The sequence below is a fragment of the Gymnodraco acuticeps genome, unplaced genomic scaffold (genome assembly GCF_902827175.1).
Source record: "Gymnodraco acuticeps unplaced genomic scaffold, fGymAcu1.1, whole genome shotgun sequence".
NCBI lineage: Eukaryota > Metazoa > Chordata > Actinopteri > Perciformes > Bathydraconidae > Gymnodraco > Gymnodraco acuticeps.
Window position 1 is genome coordinate 27768 of NW_022992329.1, and position 24869 is coordinate 52636.

The following is a 24869-nucleotide window of genomic DNA, read 5'->3' on the forward strand; positions in this document are numbered from 1 at the left end:
AATGTTATATTACCATCCTGTGTGATCATAGTAGCGTGCGTGTGTGTGCGTGGCGTGCATGTTCTGAGGCTGCTAAAGTTATCTTACCTGATGTAGGAGAGGAACGTCAGCAAGAACAGGAGACATGCTAAGACATCAGCCCTGCCGACGATACCAGACACCTGCAGCACACAAGGGTAAGGTTTTTATTAAAATCAACTACATTTGAGTGTACATGTGAGACCATCGAATAAACTCTACGGCAGAGTTAAAGTTACTCTTTTCTTGGAGTTGTTCTTTAACCTTTTTCAGGAGTTAAATCTGAACAATTAACACTACTCCCATGTAGAGTAAAATGAAACTACCACTTTAGAGTTCATTTGAATGTGAACTCTATAATAGTGTTAACGGTTAACACTTGAAAGCATGTTTATTTAACACTTATGGAGTTAAAATAAAAAGAAATAAAATGACTACAAAACAACATATTGATTCATACAAATGTTTAGCTTTTATTTGTAAAATCCAGCGAACAGCACATTTAGAGCAGTTGTGACATTTCAAATGAAACTAAACAATTAAATAAAAAAAGAAAGAAATGTACACCAAAGTGTCAAGTATTGCATAAACTCAGTGCATTAAGTGCAAACATTATAGACAAATGTGCTCACTACACGAAATAAAGCATTACAGAACTGCTCTGTATGAGGTAGACTAAATACTTTAAACCTGTAATTTAAGTACATATACATGTACAAAATAAGAAAGGAAACATTCCAATAAGCCATCAATGTTGGCAAATTAAAACTCTCTGACACAACATCAAAATGTGAATCACACCCATATGACATTTGGGAATCAAAAGGTTTGAAATGTCTTAATCCTTCTCTTTCTAGGACCAGTATCTTCCTGGGGATTTTTTCACTTATTTGGAAAGCATGAAAATGGTCATGGAAACACGTTTCATACTCAACCAAAACAAAAATAACTTTTCCATCGTGAAGAATGATACAGGTGATTTTGCTGAACACTGGCATGTTTTCCTCAGTGCTTGTACAAACAAAGAGGCCAACTCGACATTCAACTCCACAACACTTTACGCAGCTTGTGAGGTTGACAGTGGCTTGTGAATCAATGATGAGAGGCAGATATATCTTCTGCTTATTCTTGTGTTTCAAGTACACACATTTTGACTGGACCAGACTCAACTGGTTTTAAAGTCAAACATTTCCAATGATAAGCTAATGCAAACTGGTGATTTTTCGCAAGGGATACTGTCAAATTCTTGAAGTTCTTTACACAGTCTTTTAAAAATGTGTGTTTCGCTTAAAATCTCATAGTCCAGATATGAATGAGTGGCCCAATTTTTCGAGTGCACCTCAGATAGTGGACCATGAAATTATGTTTTGGAATCAGGTTTGAAGGTTACAGTTCTTTAAAAAGTCAGTGATGTTCAATGATAAGGTGCTTTAAATACACAGTCCTCTCTTCGGTGATAGAGTATGAGAACACAATGTTTATAATGTTCAGCAACAAGAGCAATAAGTGCCAGTGCAAGTCATCCTCTGGTACCAAGTCATCAAATATCAGAGTTATGTTTGTGATCAAACACAGTGTTTGTGATGCATTTACCCCTATTCCATGAACTTTAAAGTCCAACTGACATCACATCTAGTCCTCCCTATTTGTAATGAAAAATAATGTAAATGTGTTTTACTTAGTGAAAATATCAGAAATGATCCCTTTTATCAGCAAGCTGCTGAGAATTAAGAACGTATTACCAGGGCAGTATATAACTGGTACGCAGGTGCGCGGCAAACATCTGAAATGTGTAATTTCACTTGTGTCACTAAGGATCCACTGTTGAATTCACCACATATTATATATTTTAGAAACCTGAAGGCATTTTAAGATTTGTATGCAAGTATTATCCCAAAAACTCAGTAGCAGGACCGTACAACGGAATTGTGCCAAAAATACGCCAACTGGCTGCGGAGCGAGAATCCCCTGTGCACATTCTGTGCCCCGCGCACACACTGGGAAATCAGCTCGCAGTTCGCAGTGCTCCACTAGCATTTCACCATTTTGCTGCTCGATGGTAAGACCTGGGGATCACAATTAACATCAATGATCCATATGGCCCATTAATAACGAATCACACATTTTGCAGTTGCAATGTACCAAAACTTGAATTTACCGAAATCACAACTTGCACCATGAGCTACTTTGTATTTTATTATGAACATTTACTATAACCCTGCCTACCACAAGGTGTGATTGTCACGAATTCTGTCAGGTTGGAGCAGTCACCAAATTCTGTCAGGTTGGAGCAGTCGTCCATGTTCTTGGATGATTCTGCAAGTGGGAGGTCTGAAATGCACATGATACATAGTTTACTGGGGAGAGTGAACATACTAAATTCTGTGATTGGTGTTTGTTATTGGCTAGTACAGCATATCAAACAACCTGTCTCTTACAGATAGAAAATACAAATCTCTCAAAGCATTTCTGCAACAAAACAAAACCCAGAAATATCAACTTACCATAATCAGTGTAGATGACAAAACATATGTCTTGGACTGTTGCAAGTTCAGGAAAGATATCCTCATCCACCTCTATGCCTTGCTCATCGGTGACTTTCAGCACTTTATTTTCTGGTATGAGAAACTTGCACTGAAGCATAACAATAAACAATTAACAAAACGACTTTTACTACCCCTTCAATGACTTTGAACAACACAGACAGAACTTACCTGCAAGTATGAAGTTTGAGAAGCTGACTTCGTCCAGTTTAACACATTTGTTTGTCCCTCCACGTTTTACCTTTAGCAACATCTTGACCACTTAACCTGTTCAACCCGGAGGCCCGAGGGGGGTGTGGGGTTTTTTTTGTTCACGAAACTGTGTCTCAGGGCTTCTTAACATTTAAAAACCTATTAATGTGTCATACCCACTTAACGGGAAGAAACTCAGCTAACTGACGATACGAACCATTTTTACCGAAACAAAAACACAAGTCTCACAAGAATGAGCCCTGAGCGAAAAAATGCTAACACACTTAGAACTCTAGGTATAGATACCCTTATTACATAACGGATCTGCACAAACAAGATATCGATTAGCAAGCTGAGATTCCACAGATTCTAGGGGTATAAGTATCATCACTAAGCGATCTGAACTCGCGACTGGGGAAGCAAACACAGACATCACAACACAGACCTTTACGGAGCAAAAAAGGGACATTGTCTTACCGTTGCTGTTGTTCTGATCAAAAATTGTGTTCAATGGCATTAAAACGATAAAATCGCTGCTGAAGGTTAATCCATAGGTTAATCCAATGTGTCACTTTGTAATGATTACTGATAATTAGGGCTGTCAAGTTAACGCGTTAATAACGCAAAAAAAAATTAACGCCACTAATTATTTTAACGCGATTAACGCATGTGTATTTTTTTTCCTCAGCCGCCCCGTAGTTTCAGAGCGCATCGAGTTTAAAATACCGTCTACAAGCTGATGCTGACAGCCCCGCTCCTGCTGCCCGCTTGTGGCAGACCACACTTCCACGCTCACCGGCAGGCACCGACTGGCTATTGGGAGGACCGGGAGGGTGTGTGTATGTGTGGCCCGAGCGAGCGAGAGAGAGACCTTACGTGCATTGTTGCTGTTAGCATCTGGTGCTAGCTAGCTGCGCTAACGGATATACGGAGCTGTTTAAATGAAAACAGAGGAGCGACATTTCGCCACAACTGCGCCGAGCACTTGACTTTATGCAGGCAGCCAGACAGTGTACGAAAAGTCAGCACACTCAGCACGGATAGTGCGCGCAACATGATTGCAGCGTCCAGGCAGCTCCCGTTGGAGCATATGCCTTGAGTTGCACATAGCTGCAACACACACACACACACACACACACACACACACACACACACACACACACACACACACACACACACACACACACACACACACACACACACACACACACACACACACACACACACACACACACACACACACACACACACACACACACACACACACACACACACACACACACACACACACACACACACACACACACACACACACACACACACACACACACACACACACACACACACACACACACACACACACACACACACACACCACACACACACACACACACACACACACACACACACACACACACACACACACACACACACACACACACACACACACACACACACACACACACACACACACACACACACACCAGTTGTATTGTATTATTGAATGAGAGAGGTTCCAGGTTGAATTGAGGCGAATATTTGTAATGTTCAGAGGTTGTTTTGTTTAATATTCATGAGAATATTTGTCATTGTTCAAATGATAATAAACATTAGCATAAAGCATATTTGTCCACTCATATGTTAATAAGAGTATTAAAAACTTGAAAAATATTCCTCTAAGGTACATTTAGAACAGATCAAAAATGTGCGATTAATTTGCGATTAATCGCAATTAACTATGGACAATCATGCGATTAATCGCGATTAAATATTTTAATCGATTGACAGCCCTACTGATAATCCATCGTCATATTTATGGCAACAAAAAAAAGTTTTCATATATAGCTATTATGATAGCTACGAGAGTGCTACAGCTTCCGATTTTGGGCATTCTGGCTGCGCATCACTCTATTCACCAATGGGTAATGTTTAGATGGATTTCAGGAACTTCCCCTCGATTCTATTGGCTCTAACGGTTCAAAAGAGACGTCAATCATCAAAATCGACTGATGGGTTCCAGAGATATGGAAAATCCACCCAAATGACCCCAGAAGTGTTTTTCTTTTTTCTAAATCTCTCTAAAAAGGTCAGATTTAACTTGTTTTGCATCAATCTTGATACAAGGTACTTATATATGTTATAGTTTGGATTCCTAAAGCTTTTGGTTTACTATCCCATCATTCAAGGGTGGTTTGCACTTTAAGTAATGTTTTTTTTTGGACGGACACTCTGAATTTACTGTAAAGAAATAAACAATCTATATTGATTCTTGACTTTTCTACATCCAACTCACAGGTTTATCATTGCTTTGAGAAAAAAGATTATTAATGTAACCCTTTTAGAAGGGAAGATATGGTCATTTGTTCTGGGAATGTCATTTTCGAGCCTGAGACCTGAAAAACAGGCTCAGGGCTTAACAGGCTAAGGGGAGATAAATTGCTTATACTTTAGCAACACTGTGCTGTCACTGTAACAAAAGTATTTTTGGTAGCCATGTGTTATTTTGGAATTACTCTGTAACAGGGCTCTGCAACCTTTCTGACATATGAATATTTAAAAAAAAAAATGTGATCAGTGTGCCTAAAAGATATGGACACAAGATGTGTGCAAACGTATTTAGTATCCTATCCATGTGAACATGATTTCAGTGGGGGGGGGGGGGGACCTAACATCCTCTCGGGGGGTCCGGGAGGATTTTTAATATTGAAGTTAAAAGCATCAATCTGGTGCACGTTGAGAGCAAAATGAGGAGATCTATGGATACCTCTCTCAACACCCAGATGAAACAGAACTGTAAACAGATTTTCTTTTTCTTTATAGATATTTTACAAATCACTCCCCTTTCAAACTGTATTCTTGTTTATTAATAACAACTTTTCTTTACTGTCATATAGTATTTTATACCTGTTTTTCATTTATTCTCTTATTTTTTTATAACTATATTGATCATATAAAAGGTGTGCCTCTACCTCGCTGAGCTGAGGTTATCACAACCTCTCAGTCTGTCAGGAGAGAGCTCTCTTCCACCTGGTTGTAGAAAAAGCTCCTTATATTCGTTAGCATAGCTAGCTAACCAGATGCAATAATATACACACACACACTACGCTCGTGCCACACACACAGCCGAGCTTGAGTGACACACAAAGACCCAGAAGTAGTTTTACTGTAATGTAGCATATTATGTTTTATGGGGTTATTGACAGTATGATCAGTATGTCAGATGAACAGATCACCACTGGGTTTACAACTAAAGATACAGTCACGCAAAAACTGCGCTGCGTTGCGTGCATGGCTTCCTTCTGCAGGTAACGGGTCCTGTCACTCTATGCTGCGATCCCCATGCCTGCTAGACCGGAGTTTTCACATTTCTCATTGTTATACAATACATATATATAGAAAACTCTCTTGGTGTTCAGATGAGGTTAAGGTGAACCTCTTTAGAGCTTATTGCACTCCTCTCTATACTGCCCCCTTGTGGGTCAAGTATAAGAAGGCGAGCCTCAAGAAGCTCCAGGTTGCATATAATGACTGTTTGCGTATACTGCTTAGAAAACCAAGGTGGTGCAGTGCAAGTGAAATGTTCTGTAACGCACGAGTCAACACGTTCCATGCTCTTTTGAGAAATCGAATGTACAAATTCATCTGTCGATTGAATGTTTCTCATAACTCTGTCATTATGCTGCTTTCAAATCCGTGTTTCAGTGCTGTACGATACCAGTCACCTCTGTGGAAACATTGGTATAACTGCCTTTTTTAATTTATATTTGAGTGTTGTATGTTTTTGTAATAATGGACCAAGAGTCTCTTTAAATAAAAGATGATGATGATGATACGCGTTACGTTTGTTTATACTTGTGGCTTTTGCTTGTTTGTGGAAGTAACTTTCTATTGTGTTCAAGAGGGGTCCCTAAGGGTTCAGCTCTTGAATGAACTCTGTTCTTGTCTCACTCTCTGGGCCAGTAGATCAAATCGGTGTATCATATACTCACAGCTTCGGTGTGGATGGGGTGCACAGCAAACAGAAGTGCTGTGACAAAGGCCAGGCGTGAGTCTTCAAACACGCAGCGCTCACACGTGTGCATGAGCAGGCAGGTTACAGCGCAGTGCAAACACACGTTGATGATGTGGAAGTAGAGAGGCGTCATGCCGCCCAGCAGGATGTTCAACCTGACAGACACAAAGATAGAAATCATCAGCACCGTTTGAGGAGGGAGCTGCATCTGAGTTGTATCAGACAGTGAGAATGTTTAAAATCAGCGATAAAGACAAATAATTCAGACTGATCGATTATTAGTACAACAGGCTTCTTTCTTTTTTCTCATTAACCTCAAACATATAAAAGACAAAAACGGTCAAACTTATCGAATACAATAGCTCAGCTTTATAGCTCTGTGGGTTACATTTCCTCGATGAAGTGATGTCTCATCACCCTGAACCATTTTCCGCACTGCAATGAATTACAAAAGAAAGAGCATCTTGCTTTGAGAGCGAGTTTAAGATTCCCAACACCAAATCACACCCTGTTTATCAACTTTACCTAATCATTCAGTGAAGAATAACAGTGAAATATTATATTTTCACAGGCTTCATCTAGAAATTGGTATTACATCAATTCCCTCTCCACACTTCAGAATATCAACCAGCTTATAATAGTTTAGAAAGAGTGAAGCATGATAATGGTTCAAGATCCAGATGTCATTCCATGATATTATATCTGATATGTATATGTATATTGTATTATTGAAAGAGAAGACATTTTTAATTCAAAAGGAAAGAATATTTGCACATTAACAGATTATGGATTTAAAATGGGAAAGTGGAAGAGGTCATTTTTGACAAACCATATCAGGCTTAAGTTTTTAACATATAACTTGCCAGTATGTACTACTATGTAGGGCTGCTCGATTATGGCAAAAATCATAATCACGATTATTTTTGGTCAATATTGATATCACGATTATTAAAAACTTTGAAAACATCCATTTATTGAACTTTAAAAAAAGAAATAATAATAATTCGAACAGTATGTTTTTCACAGTTGATTACCCTGAACTTTAAGTACAATTCAACTGAAAAACCAATTAAAATAATTATAAAATAAATAATACATTTATATCTACATTTAAATAAATAATAAATACCAATAAAGAAGATCAATAAATATTTTGGAGCGCACTTCCACAACCTACTGAACATATATAAATATTATAACTAATGTCACTCACAACCTGTAATGTTGAATTATACTGCTACACGTAGTACTCTTATTTTGGTAACCCCTTATCCGGAAACAGGAAGTAGCAAGCTAAGAAGCTCCAGCTTGACGAGGTTAGTGAAAGTTGACTGTACAATAGGGCTGCACGGTATTGAAAAAAACTGACATCGCGGTTTTCCCCCCCCCCCTGCGCTATATATATATTGCGTTTTTTTTAACCTGTTAAACCCCAAAGTCCCGGCGGGTACTTTACTTTTTTTTTTCACGACAGTGTCTCAGGGGATCGTAATATTTAAGAACCTATTAATGTGTTTAGATTAACGGAAATAATCTCAGCTAACTGACGATACAAACCATTTTATACCAAAACACAAGTCTCATAAGAAGCATCTAAATGACCCATGAGCGAAAAATGCTAACGCACTTTGACACAGAACTCAAGATAAAAGTACCCTTATTATTACTTATCGTAGCTGCACTTACAAGATATCCGATTAAAGCTGAGGTTCCACAGATTATTTAGGTATATAGTATCATCACTGAGTAGGGGTGTAACGGTTCACAGAAGTCACGGTTCGGTTCGTACCTCGGTTTGGAGGTCACGGTTCGGTACGGTTCGGTACAACAAGAAAAAGCAAAAAAAAGTCCCAAATGCATAATTCCAGGTTTGTTGTTATTTATGTTTGAACAGTAGTGCAAGTTTCAGTTTAAAAATAAAGAACTCTGACATTTTGAATTAACTAACTGTGTTAAACAGTTACAAACAAACCATACACAGTACACTCAGATGGCCAGATTATCTATAATGGCTGATGTCAAACAAAAAGGTTTCATCAAGCTGTAAAACTAAAAGGAATGTCTTGAAAATATGACATCATAAATAATAAGAAAGTGTTTCAAGAGCGCAAAGTCGTTGAAAAACATATGCCAAAAGCTTCCGTTATTTATTTTGGTCTCACGGCTCTCATGTCTCTTGGCTTCTTAAAAACAGCGGGGATAAGCTGCTGAACTGCTGTTGTCTTTTGCCGGGCTCCGGTGATTGGTAAATCTGGGTGATGCCTTCTGATATGAGTTAGCATGTTTGGCATGTGTTGCCATTAGCATACCGCACCGCTGTAGAACAACGGCGACACACCGTTCTCGTCCGATCCACCACTCGTCCGATCCACCACTCGCACACTTAATCGTTATTGTAGTCCACAGGGAACCCGAAATGTTCCACCCAGCTGATTTAAAAGAAGCAGGTGGGTTCTAGCTTCTGTGTGTTATCTGAAATCGCCATACTAACTTTTCTTCTTGTATTTTGTTCGTTTTGTTGTTGTGTTTCTTCTGGGTGGCTGCCAACAGCTTTTAGGCGCAATACCGCCCCCTGGATTATATATAGTGTAGTGGATACTGCCCTGAATGACAGACTTTTTTCCCACTCGTAAAAAAAAGGCGTATTCGTCGTGTGACTGCGTGTGCCGAACCGTGACGTCTGAACCGTGACGGTACGGGACGAATACGGATACCGTTACACCCCTATCACTGAGTGATCTGAACTCGGACAGGGGAAGCAAACAAAGACATCACAACACGTACCTTTACGTAGCTTCGAGGGGAGATGTCTCACCGTAGCTGTCAATCTGATCAAAAGACGTGTTCAATGGCATTAAAACGAGAAAGAAAAAACGCGGCTGAATCGGTTAATCCATAGGTTTTTAACGTCTCTGTATAAAAAAATGATTTAATTTACAATCCATAATTCCATTTTTATGTAAATATCGCAGAGCAAAAGTTAGCTGCTAATGGTAGCCACCAGAGTGGCTGCTGCTTCCGGTCTTGGCTATGCGGAAGTCTCTCACACACACATTACCAAATAAGGACTGTGTGATTTCCCCTCGATTCCATTGGCTCTGACGGTCAGAAAGAGTTGTCACATGTCAAAATCCAGCAAGGTGGGCCAGAGATATGGAAAATCCACCCAAATGGTCCCAAAAGAGGGTTTTTTTTGTGCTAAATCTGTCTAAAAAAGGTCAAATATCAGGGGAAGTTCTACACACACCAACACATGAACAAATAAGGAGTGAGAGTGACGACGCATAGCCAAAACCGGAAGCTGCATACCACCAAGGTGGCTACCATTAGCAGCTAACTTTTGTGATCCGATTTTTACATAAAAATGGAATTATGGATTATAAACAATTGCTTCAAAGCCACAGATACATTATCAACCTATGGATCAACCGATTCAGCCGCGTTTTTTCTGTCTCGTTTTAATGCCATTGAACACGTCTTTTGATCAGATTGACAGCTACGGTGAGACGATCTCCCGTAAAAGCTCCGTAAAAGGTACGTGTTGTGATGTCTGTGTTTGCTTCCCCTGTTGCGAGATCGGATCGCTTAGATACTATACTTAAATAATCTGTGGAGTCTCAGCTTTAATCGGATATATTGTATGTGCAGTTTCGATAAGTAATAAGTGTATCTTTATTTTGAATTCTGTGCTAAAGTGCGTTAGCATTAAAAAAATAAAATGAATAAAACCACACGTCCCTGCGGTGTGAATACCGCGCATGCGCATACCGCGGTTATCGCCATGACACGGTATATCGTTCAGCCCTACTGTACACTAGAGCTGACCGGAGAATAAAGACACGGCAACTAAAGCTTCCCTTGTAACGTGTTTATATGGATTTATTAAACAGACTGCAAGCATAGGCGGCGCGTGAGGCTCAGGTTTGGGAAGGCTAAATAACTTTTTTTACCTGACGCTGCCCGCCTCCGGCGTCTATAGAAAAGAGATCAACTCAGTGTGCGGAGTTTAAATCTCTCAAGTCATATTACAGGATAAAGGAAATACAGTTTAAACTTGACTCGAGTCAAATGTAATTAAAGTCAGATCCACTCGTGAAGACGGGGCAGTGATATCATAAAACTGTTACGCTTTCAAACACTCGGTAGTTATTTTTTAACCAGTTGTTCTGTATTCACCTTGCAGGTGCAACTATGTGGCTTGTATCCTGGATTATATGTTTAAGTCATCATGGATGTTTAAAGTTCATATTTGTCTAATATATTAGTTTACTTTTCATTAATGAAGTATGACGCTGCGCTGTCAGTACACTTGTCCCTGTTTGTGATTGGTCAAATGTAGCTAACCCCGCCTCTTTCACATGAACGCGCTCTCAGCTGGTGAGAGAAACCCTGGCTTGATTTACCGAGTTGATAACCAGCGTCGGAGGACCGCTTAGCGAGATCTCGTTTGTTAGTTTGTTGTTGTTAGTTTGTTTGTTACTCAAACATATCCAGGGTATGTTGAACTGGCTTCGTAGTACAGGGCACAGGTGGCTGCATAGCAGCGCTAATGTCAAAGACACAGACATTATACATTATATTTGTATTTTACCAGGATGCAGTGACACAAATATTTGGGAAGGCTTAGCCTTCCCTAGCCTACAGCACCCGCCGCCTCTGACTGCAAGTCAAAACACAACCTGGCCGAGAGGGCTTTTAGGGAGCGGCGAAAGTGCACACGCGGGCAGGATGTATAACGCAAGACGAATTGAGAGCATCATGGCGAAAGGGAATGCTGCAAAATAATCGTTTTATTTCGATTACGTTGTTTTCGTAATCGTTGCAAGCCAAAATCGTAATCGAGATTAAAATACGATTAATTGCACAGCCCTACCAGTATGGTGAGCCTACATGCAATTAACAAGACAGATATGTACTTAACATTAACACAACAAATAATGCACAACACTCATAGCCAGCATTTACATCTTTATTCCATTCCATGTGTCTCAGTGTATTATCGATATGAACCCCATTGTACTTATAGGAGCTGACCTGAGTTATGGGTACATTGACAATAACCACTGGCCTTACTGTAGGTCCCCCACATACCTTTTGGTCCCACACCATTTCTCAGTCTTCTACACATTTCGCCAAATATGTTGATTACTCTCTGTGAAACCAGTTAAATGGGCTAACGAGAGAGATGCGCTCCAGAATTGATGTGGCAACTCTCCCGTGCAGTCAGACCGTGACTGCTGTGACTTGTGATGTGAATCCTCCGGCCGAACCTCCTAAATAAACCATCAGTGTTTGACATCAAAGCTCCTGCTCATCCCGTGTCTCCTTCATGAGTCGGTGACTCCCAATGCATTGCTACACAGAAGTTTCCCCCACACTGTGTATGTGATGTGACTGATAACCTGACATGGTTTAGCCTTTTCCCACACCTACTACTTGCCTGATCAGCCTGCTCTCAGCGTTCTCATTTTTCTGTGTTGTATTGAAGCAGTGTCCTAAATGTGACTGACATTTTGTTTTAATGTGTAGATTGTCTTTGAGAACTGCTCACCTGTGGAGATTGCAGTGGCAAAGTGTTCTTGTGTAGCTGGAACAGCACTCTGCAACCACAATGTTGCACTGCTGTTCCAGACCGCACACTACTCCACACTCAACCTGGCTGCTGTACCCCCTGTCATTAGCTGCACTGAAACAGAGCAGCGATGGCACAGGCCAAGAACCATGGTAAGTACAGTATGTGTTCACAACCAATCCACGGTTTAATGAGTATTTCCTTTGTGCCAAGAGCTGATTTAGTATGTTGCATCAATGACCATTTCAATTAATTTGATAATTATTTTGTGTAATTAATAGGGTGTGAAACCAGGCAGAGTGAGTGACATGGTGTTCATTTCCACTAAGCCAAAGCAGTTTACAGTTGCTGACGGTGTACGGTAATATCTATTGTCCTAAGTAATTGTATGTAGCCTGCTACAACTTTGTGATTGTTGTCTGAGTGTAAAATTGTTCTTAAAGTCCTAATTATCATATAAACATGTTCAAAGGAGTACACGTTACAAGGCCGTGTGGGGGGAGCTTCCAGACCCAGATGTCCTCAAAGTCAGCGAGGCATACAAGGACTTCTCAGCAGACATCGCACCACGAAAAAAACAAAACGAATGGCTCACTACTCAACTTACTCAATAGTTATCCATTAACAAAAGTTGTGGATGCTAACTAACTTATCTTGCATTGATATAACACTCTTTCAGAGGAAATGTTGGAAATGCACACATTATATTTTTTGCATCTACTTTCTGGATATTGTACATCTGTTCATCTGTTATATAAACTAGCATTACTCAAATATTCAGAGACTAATTGAAATGTTTAAATATGTATTTTCCCCCCCGATATAACATCAACCTATGTTTTGTAAAAGTTTATTAAATTAATCTGTAAAATGTTATCATATTGTGGATTTATTCAATTATGTATTGTCCCATGTTATTTATGTGTGCGCGTTTGTTTTGAGGATATAATTAATTAGTACCTAAACATAGTATGGTATAACTGCTTTTTGTAATGACCACAATGAAATACACAATTCTTTCACACACAGTGACGTCACGAGCTACCCACAATGCAACGCGCGCCATATATATATATATATATATATATATATATATATATATATAAATACGCCATTTTCCTGGAGGTGCAAATATCCTGGAGGTGCAAATATAAACAGCTCGCTAACGTAGCCAGGCAGAGCGCACTAGGTTTTTTTTCTGAATTAACGACCGAAGAAATCGCTGCATGTCTTCGGATTACATCTCTGGACTTGAGGGGTGTGCTCTAGGTCGTTACCAGCGTAAACTAGAGCTGTGTGGGTTGTCGGATTGCCCTTACTGACCGCCTGCAGACGTATGGACTGCAATCAACATCGGCACCTCAGTTGTTTCCCCGACTCAGACTGCAAGGAATCTGGGTGTGACCCTAGATAACAACCTGTCCTTCACTGCAAACATCGCTGCTACAACCCGCTGCTGCAGATACACGCTTTACAACATCAGGAAGATACGTCCCCAGCTGACTCAGAAAGCGACTCAGGTTCTGGTCCAGGCTCTCGTCATCTCACGCCTAGACTACTGCAACTCCCTCCTGGCTGGTCTACCTGCATATGCCATCCGACCTCTGCAGCTCATCCAGAATGCAGCGGCTCGTCTGGTCTTCAACCTTCCTAAATTCTCCCACACCACTCCGCTCCTCCGCTCCCTTCACTGGCTTCCGGTAACTGCTAGAATCCACTTCAAGACACTGGTACTTGCTTACCGTGCTGCGAATGGATCTGGCCCTTCCTACATCCAGGACATGGTTAAACCGTACACCCCAGCGCGTGCACTACGCTCTGCATCAGCCAAACGACTCGTTGCGCCCTCGCTGCGAGGGGGACCCAAGTTCCCATCGGCAAAAACACGTGGGTTTGCTATCCTGGCTCCAAGATGGTGGAATGAGCTCCCCATTGACATCAGGACGGCAGATAGCTTGCACATCTTCCGGCGCAAACTGAAAACTCATCTCTTTCGACTCCACTTCGAGCAATAGAACGATTAACGAAGCACTTTTATACTAATAAAGGACTGGCTTACCTAAAGCCAGTTGAGTAGCACTTGAAATGTTTGGCTCTATGAAACCTGATATACTTATATGATTCTGTTTTCTTCAAGGTTGTGTCTTCCTGGTCGAATGTACTTATTGTAAGTCGCTTTGGACAAAAGCGTCAGCTAAATGCAATGTAATGTAATGTAATGTATGGAAAAACGACCCTCGAAAGTGGCCTTCATCGATTTTGGCTGCATCTACGTCTAATTTCTGGAAACACCAGGTGAATACCCCACTTGTCACAATAATATTATCATGCCATTGCATATATGTGGTATTTTAGAGTTGACTAGATATTGATTAAGGCAATAGACTATGATATTCTGCTTGCACCTCGCGTGAAATGGCGGATACCGGAAGTACGGTGTCGCTCTCGGCCCAATACCCGTATGTGTGTGTGAAAGAATTGGTTTGGGAGCAACAAATCTTTTAATCGTTGTTGCCCAGGCTTGCCGAAATGAATGGAAACTTATCTCCCGATTATAACTGGACAAATGTGCACAAAGGGGCACACAGCAATGTAGTGCCGACTTTCTTACCCGCTGGAAGCCCAATCGCTTTTCTTTAATCCGAAATCCGCTCATTCTTGCTCTTGGTGTGTCATAACTAGGGATGGGTATCGAGAACCGGTACTAAGTCAACACCGGTACCTGATTGGACGGTATCGGTATACCGTTAAGCCGCTGGCCAAACGGTGCTGCTATCGGTATGTGTTACGTCTACTTCCTTAGTTTAACTTTAAACCATTCTGGTTGGTTGGGAACCCTCATCCCGTGTGATGTATCCGGTTTGAGACCCCTCTGATTGGCCACTCGTCATCTCTCTCAACAGCGCTCTTATTATTGTTGTGAGACTCCCGCAGGCATGGCGGACAGAGCGAAGCGATCGAAGGTCTGGGTGCACTTTAAAAAATGTAGTGGCGATAGTGCAAGGTGCAAACTATGTACTCAATTAGTTGCTTGTAAAGGGGGTAACACAAGCAACTTAATGAAGCATTTGCAAACGAGCAGGGGCGCATCTACCGGGATGGCATGGGGTGGCAACTGCCACCCTAAACAATAGCCTTGCCACCCCAGCTGGCATCTTTGTTTTGAAAGAAAAGTTGTGGCTCATCGGACATTTATGAGAGAAAGTCTCTAATGTCCGAGTGCAAGTGAATGCAGCACAAGATGGACGTAATGTAACCCCTCCCCCGGTCCTGGCGCGAGAGTGGAAATATGATTGGTGGCGAATTCACTTGAACGGGGGACGGCGCAAAACGAGAAGCCTTTCGGACAAAAGTACTGAAGGAATGAGGTAGTTGCGGTCTACAATGACAGAGAAGAGACTGTCAGTTTGGCTGTACTCAGCATTGAATCAAAACGCACTACAGCTGTTGATCTTAATACGTTTGTGAGGCGTTTTGCTGAACAAAATAGTAATCGCCGCATTCAGCTGTAATAGGCATGCCAACTTGATGCTCTGCTCACGGATGACTCGATGAGAATAACAAACTGTTAAGATGATGACCTTGTATGCGTGTATATATTTTTTTCTTTGAGGGGGTCTGCCCCCAAAAAACAGTTTTAAGTCCTGAGAAAGTAAAATAAGACGGTGTGTAAAACTACACTGCGCAGCCAACAGAAAGTAACCACTTTGATTTAACTAGGCCAGTAGGTAAGGACCTTCCACTGGATCATAACTGCAGCGATGTTTATGTTTTAGCTGAATACACGTTTTGTAACCCTAACTGATGCAGTTAGTCACTTCTTTAATGTTTGTTCTTTCTGATGTAAAGTCAAGGTTGTAACTGTATATCAATAATGATATAATTACTTGTTTTTCAAATTTGAAGGAAGGTGAGCAAGCATCTTGATGAACATTCATCATTAACTCCTCCAAAAAATATAGTTTATTCAATAATAAATGAATATGTGAATCATAACAGTTCTTCACTATATCTGTAAAGCGTCTTTGAGCACCTGTAAAAACGCTAACAAATTAAATCTATTATTATTATTTATTAACAGTGATTGACAGCTGATAGGAATAATATGATTGTTAATAGTATCATATTCATTCAGACAAACATCGATGAGACAGTTAATTAAAGTACTTATTGCAGCAGTCTGCATAGATGTGGTTCCCCTGCTGGTCTAAGAGTGAGACAAACTCATTCAGTTATTGTTCAGTTAAAATTCATTAAATTACGTCTGCCACCTTGTAAGGCTTTACTGATGTGCCACAATAATATCACCTATGTGATTGAGTTAAAATATTAATATTGTGGCTTTCCAAGTTAACATTGATTGTAGGGGTGTAACGGTTCACAAACATTTAGGTTCGGTACGTACCTCGATTTTTATGTCACGGTTCGGTTCGGTTCGTACAGCAGAAAAAATTATCACAAAACATTAAATATATTTTTTTTTTAATTATTATTAAACTGTGACTAATGTATTCAAATAAATACAAAATATAGTAAAATAAACATTAAGGTGCAGCATTTCGATGAACTGAAATAATCTGTATTTGAACTGTACTAGTACCTAAGCAGCCAGCTTGACATTAGGACTTGCTTGTCATTGTATTTGCATGTTGTTTAAAGAAAGATGAACTTGTCCACATTGCTTGCTGAAAGGGCAGATCTGCTGGCACTAACAATGTCTCCTGCTGTGGAGAACACCCTCTCTAGGGACAGAGGTAGCAGATACAGCCAGGTAGCGCTTTGCTAACATGGCAACATAAGGATATTTGGCGTTTGTAATAGCTTTGGCTCGGTCTGAACTCTCTGCGAGTGGTGGAGGCTTACATGCTAGTGGGAGTTGGGTTTGCACTTCAGTCTTTTTTCTTTTGGTACCGGTGATATTCACATTCGGGTGATGCCTTTTCAAATTATTGTGATGTATTGCCAGCCGCGTAACCAATGTTAGTTGAACAATGCCGACAAACAGCTTTGGTTCGGTCCACCTGTCTTTGTCCGTCATCCTTGTACGTAACTGCGAAAGCAAAACAAAAATCCCCACGTGGCTAAATCTAGCCTACTTAATCTTTCTACAGTTTGCCAAAGTAAACCTCCCTTCGCTCACTGGCAAAGCAGAAACTCCGAAGCACTTTTTTGAGGTCCAGGCCGTCGGTCAAATCTTTGTGGATGTGGAAGAAGAGAAGGTGATTTAAGCGGCGCTCGGACATAGTTGAACGAAGGAACGTCTTCAACCCACGGTTGCATTGGACATCGGCACAGTCAAATAGCCGTAGAAGCTTGTCCACTTCACTGAAGAGGGATTGCGTGCCTCGTCCCTGTGCCGACAGCATGTCCGCGATTGTGGCCACTGCTTAACAAATAAAGTAAACAACGTAACAAATAAACAAATCTAAGCTTATTGGTTGTAATTTACATGGATACATTTGAATGGTGTGACAATGTCCTATTTGATTGGGTTAAAATGTGCATATTCTTCCTGTTATGTCTGCCTGCTTTATTTTACCTTATGCAAAGTGACCTGGGGGGTATACTACGAAGCAGGATTTTCGCTTAGCCGGCTAAATTCAGGGAAAACTCCGGCTTTCCGGTCCTACGAAGCTGGTTCTCTTTTTAGCAGGCTAGATCTCCATGGTAACTTATGCTTAGCAGCTAACCTGGTCGGGACCACGTTAGGTTGCAGGCTAAGAGATCAACTCAGTGAAAGCACTGCCTGCTGACCAATCAGAGCTCAGTGTGCGGAGTTTAAAGCGATCAAGTCATATTACAGGAGAAAGGAAATACAGAAAAGCTGCCGTCGCAGGAAAGACGGCCGGCAAAAATCACTGACTGTGTGAACGTGAACATTAATAGAATATCACCTCCATCTTCAGAGCAATCTGACTATTATAACATTAGCGTTAAGAAAGCTTACTTAAATATCTGCCACAACATAAGTAACCGGATCAGAGTAACATTAAGTACAGTCCGCGGCATATCACTTAATGTAGCCTATCATATATTTTCTTATCTGAGTCAGCTGAGCCGTATCTGGCCGTGCAACACTCACAGTGTCACATAGCCTACTGTATGCAGAAGTATTATTTTAAGCAACACATTAAGTTGACGAAACACTCGAGACAAATGTAATTAAAGTCAGATCGTGTCTTAGACGGGGCAGTGATATCATAAACCTGTTAATGTACGCATTCAAACACTTTTTCTTTTGCCAGCTGTATTCACCTTGCAGGTGCAACTATGTGGCTTTTATCCTGGATAAAGTGTTTAAGTCATGGATGTTTAAAGTTTAACTTCTTCATATTTGACTAGTATTAAAGTTCACTTTTCATTCAGGAAGTATGACGCTGCGCTGTCAGTACGCTTCTCCATGTTTGTGATTGGTCGAATGCTCCAAATACCACCCCTTTCATGTGAACGCGCACCTAACTAGATAGGAAACGGCTGGCTTGAGCGATCCACTTGATAACCAGCGTCGTAGTACAGTTTAGTGAGAGCGCGTATGTTTTGGATTAGGCCAACCGGCTAACTCAAACATATCCAGGTTAGGTTGAACCAGCTTTGTAGTATAGGCCCCTGCTCTATCGAAATCAGTCGCATTGACCCGAAGACACATTTTGAGTTGTATACACTGTTGGAAAGAGGAGATTCCGAGCTTTCTAATGATATCAGGATTGTTTTTGTACTCCAAATATTAAGCGAAATATGTCACATTAGCCTATATAATGACTAGAGTCATCATTTTGAGAAAAAGGCCTTTAAAGTTTCCTCTTCTCTGGATCGATCCGATTGATTATTAGCGGAGCAAATGATCAAAATACTACGCGGGGAAGATATTTTCGTTTGGATTACTGGTCTGGGGGAAACTCGTGTGTGTGTATACGTGTGTGTTTGTGTATTTTGTGTACACCGGCTGTTGTTATGCCTGCTGTGACGTTAAGTTACTCCGTTCTCCGCTTGTAATTATGCCGTTACAAGCTTCAAAGTTGTATTTATCATCTGAATTTGCCGAAACAAGTTTAATATTCTGAAAGCCAAGAATTTGTTTAATTGAAATCAGATTAAAAAAAACTGTAACGGACCCTGCCGTGTTATCTATGATTACTATACGCCTTACATTCATAATTTTAGTGGGAGGGAGGGGGAGCGGCTCTGTGGAAGAGCAAGGTGGCGAGTGAGCTGTCATCTTCCCTTTACAAGCTTCAAAAATGCCTGTAGCTAGTGAGATTGAATATAACAATACAAAATAAACACAGCTAGATCAGATCGCGTTTTAGATGTGACTTTAGAGTAGAGGGGAATTATTGAAACGGGATTTGTACACGGCATCCGCCGCTGCGAAAATGTGGGGCAGGGCTGAAAAGTGGGGGGGCCAATGGCCCCCGGGGCCCCCCCGCATCCAGCGCCCTTGACACTGACAGTGTATTAATGTGAGCTCCTACCAGTAGCGTAGGCAGAAATGTACTTTAGGGTGGGCCTGTAAAAAATAGGGTGGGCCAGATTTTTCTTCTGCGCATCAGAAGCTAACAACAATCCCCGCCGGTACCGGTGGCAGATTACTTTTAGAATACTTTTGGAATACTTTCTTTTTCCATAACAGATGGGTATGTTTTGGTGAACAGGAGACACGTATTTTACTGTTTTAATGGCTTATCAAGAGCACAAACACAACATCTTGGTGTCATTCTGGACAGCTCTCTCATCTGCACCACCAAAAAAAACATCACCCGGACTGCATTCTTTGTACTGTCTTAAAACCTTTCCTTAGAATATGTTATGAATTGTAAGGTACTTTGAAAGGCGCCCCTAAATAGAATTAATTATCATTATTATGTATTATTATTAGTGGTGCACGATAATTATCGCCCCGATAATTATCGGTCCGATATTAGGAATGATGACGTCATCCCGATAAACCCGATAAAAGTATTAATAGCCCCGATAATATAAAAAATACTGCGGTCTGGGTGGATTGGGGTGAGGGGCGCTTGTTTTTCACTCGGCTCCTCCCGTTTTGCCAGTACTGTGGTATTAGTGGTTTAGGAAGAGGGGAGTTCTTCACAAATCCATCATGCCTGGCTGTGACGTAAATGGTGTGCGGCCGTGAAGCCAGGACAGTAAACAAACATGTCGTCGGTAGTATGGTACTATTTCAAAGTTTCAGAGTTAGATAGTTCGCTTGCTATTTGTATTAACAAATGCAATGCAGAAGTTCCACGAGGAGGGAAAAAGGCAACAAGCTATAATACTTCCAACCTGATTAGTCACCTGAAACATCGCCATCGCTACGATGGTGTGTTAAAAGCGTACGAAGACGCCTGCGCTGCTAAACTAGCGGCGAATCCAAAGCCAGCTGCAAAGGCACCGGGGCTTTTACCTATCGACGAGGCTTTTGAAAAAGGCAAGAACTTTATTTAGGAAAATAAATATGGTCACTTTGAAGAGTCAAAACTGTTCTTGGCTTTGTTTTGTTCATAGTAGTAATGCTCATGTCATTTGCTCACTACTAGTCTCTTTTTTACCACCAGGTGTGCAAAAACTACAGGTACATTTAATATATATATATATATTATATTATTATCGGTTATCGGTATCGGTCTTGAGAAGCAGGAAGTTATCGGTATCGGTTTCAAAAAACCAATATCGTGCATCCCTAATTATTATTATTATCTGAAACGATGTAATAACTTTTAAAACTTTTTCCAGTCACTTGCCCCATGCATTCAGCAGCAGCAGGCCATTCACTTTGATTTTATCCCGTTATAAATGTCATCATTTCGACAATAAAGAAATGCTACATAAACGTTATCTTGCACATTTTATCTAACCATCTCCGTTTCTAACTTTCAATATATTTTTAAAGAGATCTCTCTCTCTCTCTCATCTGCGTGCGGGGGCGGGGCCTCACAGACACGCTGCATCTCTCTCTCTCGCTGCAGCTCCGTGCAGTGTGCACACACAGTTCTGCCGGTAATGAATATTACATTTTGTGAGGAAACTTTTCCACCAATAATTCCAATAAGTATTCCAAAATGTATTCACTTCAGGTTTACGAAAGTAACTGTAATCAGATTACTCGTTTTTCAAATGTAACGCCAGCTGAATACACTTGATTTTTGTATTCTGATTTGTAACGCCGTTACATGTATTCCATTACAACCCAACCCTGTGTATATCTCTCCGGACTGTCCACCAGCAGATGAAAAACACCCACCTCTCCGCCTCTTCCAAGGGACGAGGGAACCGTGCGGCAGAGAGTTTCCGTTAACATTTGTTTTCTTCTGACAGCCCAACAGCAGGAGAGGTGGGGAGAGGGAGACGTGGGGAGAGGGAGGCGGGGCTATTTTATCATTATCAGAAAATGATAATGATGATGCTGCTAGATGAGGGCAGTGGGGGCTCTTCTTGGAGTATGGCTTTTTTTTTAAAAACCAAAGTTCATTAGTGAACTTTGAGCTATCATTTATTTTGCAGGCAGCTCTCTGCCTTTCTCACGTTATTATGGCGTGCGCCGGAACCTATGGCCGGAACCAACAATCGGTTACCGTAAATGAGTTCGGTTCAGAGGACAAAACACATACAACATTAATTCAATTCGATATTTGTTCACTTGAATTTCACTTTGAATTCTTGGATATTCTCAATGGGTGAATACGTTTTTTTATAATAATAATAATCAAATAATTAATACAAATAAAAATAAAAGTTTTTTTTTTAAATGACACTGAAGCTTTCTCAGGGTGGGCCTGGGCTACGCCACTGGCTCCTACACCTATAATAATTTGGCATTTCATTAAATGCTTTATAAACCAAACAGTTAAACTTACAGATGTCATTGTGAATTGGAAAACTGCATTTAAATGTTGTTAAAGGTCAACGTTTCAATGTATGGTTCAGCAATTGTTGGTCGTTTACTAGGAATTGACATATTTTAAGCTCAAATACTTTGTTCTATGTTTAAACCTTCAGACACATTTTGACGTGTTTCAGTTCAGCACATCACTTATTTTGTGATGATTACAATCCAGAATAATATACGTACTCGCCTTTATCTTTTTGCCATCTTAGCCTTTTTACCAATTCCTTCATATCACAGTTTTGCATGATGTCACTGTAGGACAATGTTTGAAGGATCTCTTGTCGAGCTAGGTTGTCAGTTTGAAATGTCTGGATGAAGATGTAACTGATTTACAAATGTTAAAAAATGTTTTTCAAAATGCCTCTTTTCATCCTCTGTCTGAGGGAAAACCCCAAAAAGCATGACAGGGCGAGCCAGGCCCCTTTAAGTTATTTTATTTATTTTGGTCTGCTTCTGAGAAGCTAATGTATAAGTTATACAGTTATTTCTGCAAGAAAATTACAATAAAATGACTTTTTAATCTTCACATCTTGTATTCATGTCTATAATTTTGAGCTCCAAATGATTGAAAAGTATCGATAAGAGTATCGAAAAATACCGATACCGATAAGCAGTACCGGTATCGGTATCGATAAAATCCTAACGATACCCATCCCTAGTCATAACAAACTGTCAAGCTGTCAAAACTCTGGACTCAAACCGGAAGTACTCGTCCTCACACCCACCCGCCGGAAGTTGATAGATGCCATCTTGTGCACAGAGCCTATTGGATGTTCTGTCTACACCTGTTGATGTGAGGCTAATGCAGGATTTGCTAGCTTGATGCTACCGGCATTTAGCTGCAGTGACTCAACAAATTGCCTCTTAAAATGTATCGTCAGCAATGTATGACAAGCAGACTGCTTGTTTAATGTAAACTCACACCAATAGCTCAATATGATCATAACACGATTGCTTTCAAATCAGAGATCAGATGAGGTGGAGCTGCCTCCAGCAATAGAGGATGAGGCAGAGAGAAGCAGCAGTAGCACAGGGTTGCAGCTGGTATGTTATGCTGTAGTCAGGTGATTTAAATGTATCAATGAAAGGAAGAAGTGTAGGCTACATGATAAGAAGGGAATACAGTTTGAATAAAAGTAATACTTACTTTTTAATGTACAAATACTTTGTTATTGTACGATAACAATAACAATAATCCACAGCTCCTCTCTCTGCTCCAGAGGATAACAAAAAAAAATTCAACGTTTTTTTTCCGGGCAACCCCCTGTTGGGGGGGCACCCGAGCAGCACCCTGCCAAGGCAGTAAACCTAGGGGAAACACTGCTTTAAGTACTTTTTTTAAACACTATGATTGTATATTTTTGATCGCAAGACTTCTGCTGTTATTTAAGTAAGATTCAATTTCAACGCTGCACTGTTACAGTGTTAAACAATTCAGTATTGCTACTTGAGTACTTCCACCACTGCTAATATCAGTGATAGAGCTACAGAGCTGTGCAACAAGTCCACATAAACAGTGCGTGTATGTGTTGGCTAGGTGTCATCTGAATGGGTTCAATCCTAAAGAATAAAGTTGTACTGTGGTCAGGGGGCTGCTCTCCTACTCTCACTCATAGAAATATGACTGACACATCTCTATGATATAACTACCACATATATTGGGAGTTTTAGTGTGACCAGCACACTCGGTGTATTTTGTATGCCACGTGAGGCTCCTCTAACAAGGTTTCCAGAACAAATGTGTAGCTTGAATAATTCTAAAGAGCTTCTGCAACCCCTTCTCTTCACAAGGGGACAGCTGTATGACGTCAGCGTTGATAGCGTGTTTATATATCATGCAGGCGCTCGTTAGCGACATGTACTGCGGGTCGTTAACCCTGCGCTTTTAACTACATTTGGTGTTATTGTTAGGAAGTGAAGATGGAAACACAGAAATGGCAAAACTGTGAAAACTAACCTGAAGGTGAGGATGCACAGCGGTCTGTAGGACTTGTGGCTCGTGTTGTCCGCCATCCTCTTGCCCCAGAAGTCGTTGCTGAAGACGTTCTTGAGGCTGGAGCCGGGTCGGACGTCCGGGTTGTTGATGATAGCCCACACATCGTCGTGCACCAACTCTCCGTGGAGAGAGCTGCTGTAGCAGACCGCGCACACGGCGGCGAGCAGGGCGTATCGACCCACAGCCAACACCACCTCGGGGCGGACGGTTAGCCGTGGCGGCGGGGGGGACTTCTTCTCCCGTCCCGGTGCTGTCATGTCAGGCCTGGCTTGCCCCGCTGCAGCGCTGTGCTGAGGGTGGATCCAGGGGCCCCGGAGAACACGTCCATCCCGCCGACAGAGAGCGGTTGTGTGTGGACCAGAGCGCGAGGAGGTTGTGGTTGAGCTCTGCTGCCTTCAGGTGAAGTCGGGGAATGCCAGAATCTTGGTTTCTCTATGCCCTCCTGTCTATTCGGTTATTTTATTTCGTTGTGGCTATTATTTAACTTGAATTGGTTCATAAACACATTCGTCTATACACATAGATATATATATAATATTTCTTCTTAAACATTTTCTATAATTAATTGTCTTAAAAGATACTTTTGAAATCATTTGTTATATTTAAACAGTCGTTTGAGAGAAAGTTCTGGAATGTACGGTAACAGA

At 41.0% G+C, this 24869-nt stretch overlaps 1 protein-coding gene across 1 annotated transcript in view; it reads right to left on the reverse strand.

Moving 5' to 3' along the window:
* Positions 1-24592, reverse strand: part of LOC117541383 (protein O-mannosyl-transferase TMTC1-like) — a gene marked incomplete at its 3' end in the record, with an annotated part of 51711 nt that extends 27119 nt beyond the window's left edge. The window contains 3 exon segments of the mRNA XM_034208522.1: positions 88-161; positions 6743-6920; positions 24184-24592. Coding sequence (XP_034064413.1) covers positions 88-161; positions 6743-6920; positions 24184-24479 — 548 coding nt within the window.
* Between the last annotated feature and the right edge of the window lie 277 nt (positions 24593-24869).